Raw genomic sequence first — 11,289 nt, 5'->3', positions numbered from 1 at the left:
TCCACACTTGGTCGTTTTCTGTTTCATAAATTTCCATTGCTCAGGGCCTTATTTTATTTTAAAGATGTATTCTTCCTGTTAGGAAATTTTAAGACAACAAAAAAAAAATCCTTAAAAAAAAACTTCCGGAACTGCAGTAAAAAAGTCATGTAAACTTCAGACACAGTGTTCTGACATAAAGAGAAAAAGACGAACAAAGAGGTTAAAAATGTAAATTTAATTCATTTCTACCATAGTTAATATTTTATTCAAGACTTACAAAAAGAAACGGCGTCAAATACTGTACAAGCAGAAGAGAAGATAAGCTGGTCAGCAGCAGGTTCCTCCAAAAACCAAAGGAGTAAAAAAAAAAAAAAAAAAAAAAAAAATCTGTGTCCCAAACCACCAACTCTCATCCTCATCCAACAGTGGAGCTCTCCAGCCAGCCTGAAGGTGCTGTGAAATCAGAGTAATGGTAATGTGATGTGCTCTGGTTAAACTTCAGTAACAATGCAGCTGCCAGAATCAGACACCTGTTTACTGACAGATTGATGCTTTAGAGGACTAAATATTTAAAACCACCATACAGACATGACAGTAGTTTAACAAGGTGGCACAGTTAGCTTAGCATGCTGCACACATGGCTATGTAGCAGTATTTATGTATGAGAGCAGAAGGATGTAGCAGTGGGGACTATACAGCTCTGAATTCTATCAAGGATGACGAAGGCAGTTTGGGAAACGGATGAAAAAAGACACAAACCAAAGAGAATGATTTGATCATGAGGACATCTTCTGAAAGACGAACACCAGGTAGATACCTGCAAAACAGAGAAGACAGGTAAGGCTGCAGAAGGAACTGTGAACACAGGTAACATGCTTTCATATTTAAGGAAGACATCAATGATAACTGATGTTACACCAACATTATTAAAATAATATAATGTCTACATCTACTTCTGGGCGCTGAGAGAGTCAGCAGCCCATTGCAGTAGCTCCGACATCTTTTCTATCTTTATATCGCTTTTTTGCTATCTTTTGGACTTTATTCTGCACTATTTTTGGTACAACAGGACCCTGGACCTCCTGTATGGCAATGTGAAGGGAGCATACAGGTCCACTGCTCTCCCTCCTGTTGGGGAATCAGACCACAACCTGGTTCACCTTGAGACCACCTACAGGCCAGTGATGGAACGGCAGATGGACAGCACAAGGACTGTGAAGGTTTGGTCTAGGGACACAGAGCAGGCCCTGCCGGAGTGCTTCAACGTCTCTAACTGGGAGGTTTTTCAGGAGGACTTCGGTGAGAACATTGAAGGTCTCTCTTGTTGCATTACTGTCTACATTGGCTTCTGTGAGGACAACATCGTCCCAACTAAAAAGGTTCGCTACTTCTCCAACAACAAACTATGGATTACTAAGGACATTAATGGCCTTATTAACAAGAAAGAGAGGACCTTCACGGCTAAGGACTATGAGGAGCTCAGGGCTGTACAGAAGGAGCTGAAGGGTAGGAGACAGAGTTTGGGTTAGAGAGGTGTAGAGCAGCACCGAGGAGGTGTGGAATGGGATGAAGCAGATGACTGGCTGCAGCAGGCCTGGACCTTACATCTTTTTCATAAACATCATGTGACATTCATGATTTCATCTTTTAAAACATTCATTAGAGAAACAGTCGAGTCAAACTCACTTGTAGCGTCCCACTCCGATCTGCTCAGCGTGCCCTGAACAGGAAGACACAGACGTTAGACCATCCAAGTACAAGGCTGAGCCAGGACAAACCAGGCTACCAGAATAAGACAGACTAGTCCAAGGATAAAACATAAAGACCAAACTAGCCTGAACCAGACCAAGCTAAAACAAAGCACAGCATACTGGAAAAAACTGTATTATGTTAAACCAGGCCAAACCTTGTCAAATCAGGTTAAACTACATTAAACCCTGTTAAACAAGGCTAAACCTGGCTTGTCCATTTTAAATCAGGCTAAAGTGTGTCCAGGAGTAGACCCACCAATGGTTGTGTGACTCCAGCTCTGCTGCAGTGCTCTTTTGCATGGCTGTACTCTCCTTTACTGTCGGTGGCCTGCTGACCTCCATCCTCACATGGGAAGGGCTAAAACCAGAGAGAACATGTTTTTACCTGTAATCAGCTTTATTAAACTGTTACCTGTAATCAGCTTTATTAAACTGTTACCTGTAATCAGCTTTATTAAACTGTTCCTCAGGTTTCCCTCCACTAAGGTGGTGATGTTCCACATGAGAAAAACCATTACGGAACCAGCAGTATGATTTATTGAAGACTTTGTTTGAGAAAGTCTTATAAAAGTCTACAGTTAGTAAATTAGGTGGCTGTTTTACCTCCAGAGCCATCATCTTCATCATGAGGCTGCGATGCTGCTCACTCTTCACTTTTTCCTCAAAGAACTCGGAGAACCTCTGCTTCATCACCAGACGCATGTTGTAACGCCTTGCCATGCTAAAACACACAAAGAACCGTTACAGAGACGAGTGTTCACATCAGAGAACCTCCACTTCATCATTGGATGTTGTAAGGCCTCGCCATGCTGAAACACAACACTATAAGGAGAGAATTCATTACGCTAAGTCTTTACAACACATCTTCAAAGTTGAGTCTTCCTTCAAGCCTTTACAGTGGAGTTTGTAGGAGTCACTTTTACTTTCTATATTCTAAAAATAAGCTTTTCCTGAACAGGAACACTGATGTCTAATTTTAATGTAACACAGAAATCCTAAAATGTCTCATTAAAGGCAAAAGAAAGAAAGATAAAAACATTACTGTTCAAACAGAGGAAAGTAGACCAAAAACTCAGGAACATTGACCACTTCTTCAAGGCTGAAGTTATACTGACAGCCGAACAGCGGATAGGAACCTTTGGACTGAAAGGACACGTTGAAAACCTCGTTTCCAAACGACAGCAAGTCCGACGCTTCTAAACGCTTCCTGAAAAAAAAGGAGAAAGATGAGAAAAATGAGCCAAAATTACAGAAAAACCAAGATTTCACAAACAACAATACAGAATGAAGAACAAAGACGCAATTTAGTAGGCACAAAATGAAGACAATTAAAGGTACAAATATCAATGTGTTTTTGGACTATTTTAAACCTATTTTGATGTAATCAATTTCAAAAAAAGCATGACAAAAGTCGACTAAACTCTACATTCCACTACAATCTGTAGATCAGAAAAAAAAGTAAGATGACCATAGGCTGTAGTTTATTCTACTGTGGTGACGGTAGTCTGTAGTTTATAATTCTGTGGTGACGGTAGTCTGTAGTTTATAATTCTGTGGTGACGGTAGTCTGTAGTCTATTCTACGGTGGTGACGGTAGTCTGTAGTTTATACTACTGTGGTGACGGTAGTCTGTAGTTTATAATTCTGTGGTGACGGTAGTCTGTAGTCTATTCTACGGTGGTGACGGTAGTCTGTAGTTTATACTACTGTGGTGACGGTAGTCTGTAGTTTATAATTCTGTGGTGACGGTAGTCTGTAGTTTATTCTACGGTGGTGACGGTAGTCTGTAGTTTATACTACTGTGGTGATGATAACTTTTACACTATTATCCACATTACTGGAAAGTAAACAACCACCCAGCCAAGATTTATCAGTGCTACAGCATCACTCTAGAGCTGTTAAAATGATATAACAATGTTTTTAATTACTATTTTAGAGTTTAATTTAATGCTGGTATTATTTTGTTATATAATAAAAATTGGAATTCCTTTCTGGGAGTTACAATAAGGTTCCCATTTCTTACACAAGCTCGAAGGCATCTGGCGTAGTGCCGATAAAAAAACCTCCTGGTTTTAGATGCTCACAGGCGTTTCTGAGCATGATGTCGGCTTTCTGCTCACTCTCAAATGAGTAATGATAAACGAACTGACAGCTGCAGATATCAAACATTAGGGTGGGGTCCTCCAGCTTCTCTGACAAAAGCTCCTAAAGTTAGAAAAGAAAAGAATGAAAATAAAACAACATTATTGAACAATTAATCTATGATACTTGTAGATATAGCAAATGAGGTTAAGCTCCAACAGTCTCTCTTACAAAATATCCAAAAGTTAAACAAAGAAAGGATTGAAATTAAAATAGAGTATCTGAAATAATAAATCAATGGTAGCTAAATAGATTAAACAATCAAAAACACAATTTATCTATATTTTTTGTCTGTATTGCCCTTCCCAAAAAAAAAATACCAAATCTACAGTGACAAACTGATCTATATACTCTGCTTCTACAGTGATGAACTGATCTATATACCCTGGTTCTACAGTGATGAACTGATCTATATACCCTGGTTCTACAGTGATGAACTGATCTATATACCCTGGTTCTACAGTGATGAACTGATCTATATACTCTGCTTCTACAGTGATGAACTGATCTATGCAGTATGGTTCTGACCTTGGTACAGTCAGCCGTGATGAATTCAGCGCTGAAGATTTTCTCATTAAAGTGACTTTTCTTCTTCATGTCGTGGTAACGAATCTGACACTGTTCCACAGAAACCCCAGCCAGATCTATGAACACAAACACTCGATCAACAAAACCTGGTTATCAAACACTAATTTAACACCTTGTTATTGAACAGTTAACAATACTTCATTATACATATCTGATTATTAAACACTGAATTAAGAAAACTTGTTATAAAACACTCAAAGACCTCGTAATCAAACACTCAGATAATAAAACCTCATCATCCTTTCCTGTAATTCAACACTCAACTGACAAATGTGATTGACAGGTGATTGATCACATGATCAGATATCTACCTGCACACACCAGGTGATTGATTCCTCCCCTCCTCCATTTCAGCAGGTCTCCTCCTTTCCCACAGCCGAGATCCAACACACACACCTGTCGAGACCCCGCCCCACGTACCTGCTCCAGTATCTCCCCTGTCAATCAAAAAAATAGCAGGTAAATATCAGAATTGGTTAAAAAGACTAATAGAGTACAGACTTTGATTGATTTATTCATAGCTCATCCAGTATTGACTATTTATGGATTTCTGACTGGGATGGTATTAATTGATGGTATTTATCACTAACTGATGGTACTGATTAACAGTATTGATCTTTTAGGGTGAATCCCATTTCTGCCCCTTAGCTCTTATCTTAGCCCTACCCCCTTGGTTTTGCACGTTCACGTCAGATGAAGTGGTGTCCCAGTTCTCTTTTGATTTGGGGGGTAGGGCTAAAGGCCGAGGGCTGCAAAGCCCTTGAAATGAAGATTTTTCAAGACCACACTTGAAACCAAGGGGTATGATGAATTTCCCTCCATGCATTGCGTTCAGTTGTGAAATGGCACAACAGACTATGAAGGAGGCGCATAAATGAAAAAATATTTTCGGCATAATGATTATAAAAAACACAATGATTGTATTTTCTCATATAGTCAATCTTTAGCCACTGAAGATTTAAGTTTGTTATATTTTTGGTGTCTGCGCGTGTAAACCAGGGTTATTAATTGTATAAATAAGGGGAGAAGATCAGCGCAGTATGAAGGAGAAGGTCAAAGCTTTATGGTCACCTCTGATGATGTTTATGGGCAATGTGTGATGATGAACTGCAATCGAGTGGCGTCACATTTCTTAAGGCAAGGTTTTCACCCCTACCCCTTACCACTCTGTTTCACGGGGCAAAGGGAAGGGTTAAGGGGTAAAAACGGGATTTTCCCTAAAAGTACTGATAAAGAAAGCCAGTTACCAATGAGGACGCTCTTCAGCCAGTTGTTGAAGTTCCTCATGAAGAAGATTCGGCTCCGACTCCGAGCAGCCAGACCAACTTCCTGGAGATTGTTGTAGTGACTCGCCACCTTCAGCCCGTGATCGGCCATCTAATGGATCAAAAACATAGTCAATCAATATTTAGCCTCTTGCTGATCATTAGTGTTACGGCTGTGGCCGTATTCTGTTGAGTTTTTGTATCGCTATGTTTTGTAGTCTGTTCTGTTCTTTTGTGTAGGAGTGAGTGCTCTGTTGCTGTGTGGATCGTTGTCTTGTTTCGTGTGAGAGTGAGTCTTCTGTTCGTCCCTTGTGTTCGTCACTGTGTGGTCTGTCGTGTGAGTGGATCTTTGCTGTCTACAGGTGGTGATGCGTAATTGGTCACTAGGGTGGTGGTAAAGAGACCCGGCGCTGATTGGCTCTCCACTCTTTAAAATACGGCGGCCTGCAGCTGACGAAGAGCCTGACTGACAGCAGCATCCCGCTGTTTGCTCCCAGCCTCCAAAACCTTAGTGTTAACTTTGTTTCTTTGCATTTCAGAATAGTTTAGCCGTAACTTTGATTTTGTTTTGTATTTTTAGTTAGCCCTTTCTGGTAATTGTGTTATTTTTTTGGATAAATTTTACTTTTGAGTGCTAGATCGCCTCCTTAGTTTGGATCCAGTCTTTTGCTTGAATTTATAGCCTATTGAGTGGCCTGTTTAATTTAAAATACTGTAAATAAACTTTGTTACACTTATTTAGATTCTAACTGTTTGTTTGGGGACTGGGAAAAAAAACATTTACTTTTTCTAACTATATTATGTTAGGTACCTTCCCCCTAGATGGGTGCATAGCAATTAGTATTATCATTTATTCCACTTGTAGCCAGTATGATCCTCTACTTTGGATGTGCTGCATGTGATTTCCCCTCTCTGGTTCACACTAGCTGTTTCTCAAAGTCAAGGATCCTTCATCTGTAGGAAGGATCCTCCTGAATCAGGTCCCTAGGAAGCGAGGCCAGAGTCCTCTCAGGGAAGTCATTATCATACGATCAAATAAACATGTTCATCATACAATATAATTGTAAACTAGAATCATGTTATATAGCACTACTTTTGCCCATCCAGCTTTACTTTGAGGTCCTAAAATAATGATGACATCATTTTTACAGAGGACACAGGACATTTAAAACTGTAATGAACAACTGAGGAGCTGGTTTCCTCCTAATGTTGTGCTATGTATTTTTGAAGAAAAGGGAAATGTGCGCATTGCATTGTGGGTAATTCCTGCAAGTGGAGGAAAGAGAATCAAAAGCACCAAAGAGCACCAAGTCTCCAGTCAAAATGATCTGATCATACTGATTGTTCATTCATATACCTGCTTCTTAGAAGGTGTGGTCTCCTCTTCCTCATGTTTCCTCTTCATGCCTTCATCCTGTGCGCCTCCTCCTCCCTCCTTCTCAGTGCCAGTCAGCTCCATCACGCTCACTGGCACAAACAGGAAGTGATGAAGGTGAGGGACAGGTGAACATTACTATTTATCCATCCATCCACCTATCTACATACCAACCCACCCACTTATCTATCTATCTACATACCCACCTACCTCCCCACCCACTCGCCCACTTATCTCTCTATCGCTCCTGAGATAGAGCCGATGCTACCTTCACTAACACCTCTCGATGATACTCCATCACATGCATCAAAGTACTCCACTGCAGGGCTAGCCAGCAAAGGTCTTAAAGATGGCAGATTAATGTCATGGCACCCTTTCTCAGCTGGCCTAAACCTGATTGAGAACTTCTGGGCCATCTTGAAATGTGAAGTTTACTGTGGAGGAAGACAGGAGAGCACTTTAAACAGCATTTGGGAGGCTGTGGTTGCTGCAGCACATAAAATTGATCATCAGCAAAACAAAAAACTAACACATTCCATGGTTGGAAGGCTCATCAAGTTTATTGAAAAGAAGGGTGGCCCTATTGGTCACTGAATTTTCATTTTTTATCTGTTATTCTTGCTCTAATGAAAGAAAAATAACAAGTGAGATGGGAAAAATTTAGTCATTTAAAGGCCTAATAATTCTGCACACCTTGATACAGGGCGGTGATCACTTCAGGCCACTCCCTCCCTCATTACACAAACTAACATGACCTGATAATGTTTCATTCCAATAAACATTCCAGTTTATGGAGCTTGGAGTGGGAAAATATGCATAAAAAATGAAGATAATATCCAAGTACTCATTTGCCTAACCCTCACTTCTACTGGACGAGTCCTAACTCCCCATCCTCACTGTTCAGCACTCACACCTTCAAAACCTCTTTCCCAGCTTTCTCATACAATAAGGGCTTTTAGACCTCATTCTAGAACGTGTTTAACTTTCTTGCTCATATCCTGCACATTCACAGCTTCTGGGTCCACCTCTAATGAACTCAAACCTGACTACAAACAAAGCTTACCATCGCTTTACACACAGCTAATTCCTGTTCTCACATCCCCAGCCTCAGCTTTTACACAGCAACAACAACCGTCCCATTACAGTGACAACTGATGGTGCAGAACTGATAACTGATCCAACATTTAAACACCATTAAAGCCCCTTAAGAATCCCTTTGACCTTAAAGGGGTCCAGGTTTTTACAGAGTCTACAGTCTGACTACTTTACCTTAAAGGGGTCCAGGTTTTTACAGAGTCTACAGTCTGACTACTTTACCTTAAAGGGGTCCAGGTTTTTACAGAGTCTACAGTCTGACTACTTTACCTTAAAGGGGTCCAGGTTTTTACAGAGTCTACAGTCTGACTACTTTACCTTAAAGGGGTCCAGGTTTTTACAGAGTCTACAGTCTGACTACTTTACCTTAAAGGGGTCCAGGTTTTTAAAGTCTACAGTCTGACTACTTTACCTTAAAGGGGTCCAGGTTTTTACAGAGTCTACAGTCTGACTACTTTACCTTAAAGGGGTTCAGGTTTTTACAGAGTCTACAGTCTGACTACTTTACCTTAAAGGGGTCCAGGTTTTTAAAGTCTACAGTCTGACTACTTTACCTTAAAGGGGTCCAGGTTTTTACAGAGTCTACAGTCTGACTACTTTACCTTAAAGGGGTCCAGGTTTTTTAAGTCTACAGTCTGACTACTTTACCTTAAAGGGGTCCAGGTTTTTACAGAGTCTACAGTCTGACTACTTTACCTTAAAGGGGTCCAGGTTTTTACAGAGTCTACAGTCTGACTACTTTACCTTAAAGGGGTTCAGGTTTTTACAGAGTCTACAGTCTGACTACTTTACCTTAAAGGGGTCCAGGTTTTTAAAGTCTACAGTCTGACTACTTTACCTTAAAGGGGTCCAGGTTTTTACAGAGTCTACAGTCTGACTACTTTACCTTAAAGGGGTCCAGGTTTTTACAGAGTCTACAGTCTGACTACTTTACCTTAAAGGGGTTCAGGTTTTTACAGAGTCTACAGTCTGACTACTTTACCTTAAAGGGGTCCAGGTTTTTACAGAGTCTACAGTCTGACTACTTTACCTTAAAGGGGTCCAGGTTTTTACAGAGTCTACAGTCTGACTACTTTACCTTAAAGGGGTCCAGGTTTTTACAGAGTCTACAGTCTGACTACTTTACCTTAAAGGGGTCCAGGTTTTTACAGAGTCTACAGTCTGACTACTTTACCTTAAAGGGGTCCAGGTTTTTACAGAGTCTACAGTCTGACTACTTTACATTAAAGTTGTCAGGTTTTTACAGAGTCTACAGTCTGACTACTTTACCTTAAAGGGGTTCAGGTTTTTACAGAGTCTACAGTCTGACTACTTTACCTTAAAGGGGTTCAGGTTTTTACAGAGTCTACAGTCTGACTACTTTACCTTAAAGGGGTCCAGGTTTTTACAGAGTCTACAGTCTGACTACTTTACCTTAAAGGGGTCCAGGTTTTTACAGAGTCTACAGTCTGACTACTTTACCTTAAAGGGGTCCAGGTTTTTACAGAGTCTACAGTCTGACTACTTTACCTTAAAGGGGTTCAGGTTTTTACAGAGTCTACAGTCTGACTACTTTACCTTAAAGGGGTCCAGGTTTTTACAGAGTCTACAGTCTGACTACTTTACCTTAAAGGGGTCCAGGTTTTTACAGAGTCTACAGTCTGACTACTTTACCTTAAAGGGGTCCAGGTTTTTACAGAGTCTACAGTCTGACTACTTTACCTTAAAGGGGTCCAGGTTTTTACAGAGTCTAGTAAAGTAGTAAATGTCTGTAAATAAACCTGCTGAACGGGGTTCACCTCTAGTTCTTAGTTACATTTTTATCGTTATAATTATAACATCACTTCTAGTCCTAAATCAGGATTTACCGTTACCATTACTTAGCCGTTAGCATCTGTTAGCTGTTAGCATCTGTTAGCTGTTAGCATCTGTTAGCCGTTAGCATCAGAATATTAACAAACTCCGCTGAGATGAAAAGGAAAACTGAGCTTCGTCCGAACTCATCGTCTGATAAAAGCATATATCTCCCGATTCCATCTCATCACTACCGTCAATTTACCGTCAATTTACCGTCAATTATCAACAAACAGACCCACCGTGCTCTGCAGGGAGGACGCATGCGCTCTGCGTCACTTCTTCTTCTTCTTGGTTTAGGCAGTATTGATGCTGCTAGGCGAATTACTGCCCTCTGCTGGACAGACTTAAAGCCAGAGTGCTGTATCAGAGAGGAACTGAGGTAACAAGGGTAATTAGTGGGGATGCTGAGTAAGCATCCACACTATTGATATCCATTTTGTCTATTATTATTCCTCTTCCGGCTTCCGGCGCCGGCTATCTCCTCCTGAATACTTTGTCGTATCGACACCGTTTAAACCTAAAGCCTTGATTAAACAATGATGTCATGTAGGCTTTGATCCCCATAGCAACCGCGGAGCCCCTACAGACACACAGATTAACCCCCCTTAACTATCACATACATGTAGCTCCACACAGCTCCCATAGTTGCTCCTATTCATCATTTTTGATACCATTTCTCACCCATTGAAGCTACCTGTTGCAATCAAATAGCACTTGCTTCCTCTTTTTTGCCCATTTTTGCCACTATATTCCATTTTTGCCCCTTGTTTACAATTTTTGCCACTTTTCACCCATTTAAGCTACCTTTTGCCATGAAATAGCACCCTTTCCAACTTTTGAACCCATTTCATTTTAAAAGCTACTTTGAGAGATTCTTATGCCACTTTCAGCTATTTTTAGGCTACTATGAGCTAATCATATGCTACTTTGAGCTATTTTAGGCTACTTTCAGCTAATCATATGCTACTTTGAGCTATTTTAGGCTACTTTCAGCTAATCTTAGGTTACTTTCAGTTATTTTAGGCTACTTTCAGCTAATCTTATCCTATTTTCAGCTCTTTTTAGGCTACTTTGAGCTATTCCTATGCTACCATAAGCTATTATAGGCTACTTTGAGCTATTCTTATGCTACTCCCAGCTATAATAGGCTACTTTGAGCTATTATTATGCTTCTTTGAGCTATTTTAGGCTACTTACAGCTATTCTTATGCTAATTCCAGTTTTTATAAGTGACTTTTAGCTATTCTTATGCTAT

The 11,289-nt window shown here is 40.3% G+C and overlaps 1 protein-coding gene across 3 annotated transcripts; it reads right to left on the bottom strand.

Moving 5' to 3' along the window:
* Positions 1-204: 204 nt before the first annotated feature.
* Positions 205-10,343, bottom strand: rnmt (RNA (guanine-7-) methyltransferase). Of its 3 annotated transcripts, XM_041809182.1 has the most exons (13): positions 10,274-10,342; positions 7,372-7,537; positions 7,086-7,195; positions 5,711-5,840; positions 4,775-4,900; positions 4,404-4,519; positions 3,757-3,938; positions 2,776-2,940; positions 2,337-2,454; positions 1,990-2,091; positions 1,669-1,702; positions 742-799; positions 205-435 (listed from the first exon to the last, which is right to left on the bottom strand). In XM_041809182.1, exons 2-12 carry the CDS (start codon positions 7,517-7,519, stop codon positions 759-761), a joined length of 1,272 nt encoding a protein of 423 aa, XP_041665116.1. In that variant the 5' UTR covers positions 7,520-7,537; positions 10,274-10,342; the 3' UTR covers positions 205-435; positions 742-758. The 3 variants fall into 3 exon arrangements, with proteins under 3 accessions (XP_041665116.1, XP_041665117.1, XP_041665114.1); XM_041809183.1 differs by lacking the exon at positions 7,372-7,537 and having other exon boundaries at positions 10,274-10,343; XM_041809180.1 differs by lacking the exon at positions 10,274-10,342 and having other exon boundaries at positions 7,372-9,419.
* Positions 10,344-11,289: the final 946 nt, after the last annotated feature.

The sequence above is a fragment of the Cheilinus undulatus genome, linkage group 16 (genome assembly GCF_018320785.1).
Source record: "Cheilinus undulatus linkage group 16, ASM1832078v1, whole genome shotgun sequence".
NCBI classification, from domain to species: domain Eukaryota; kingdom Metazoa; phylum Chordata; class Actinopteri; order Labriformes; family Labridae; genus Cheilinus; species Cheilinus undulatus.
Note: the sequence above shows the minus strand (reverse complement) of the source record. Positions and strands in the feature narration are given on the sequence as shown.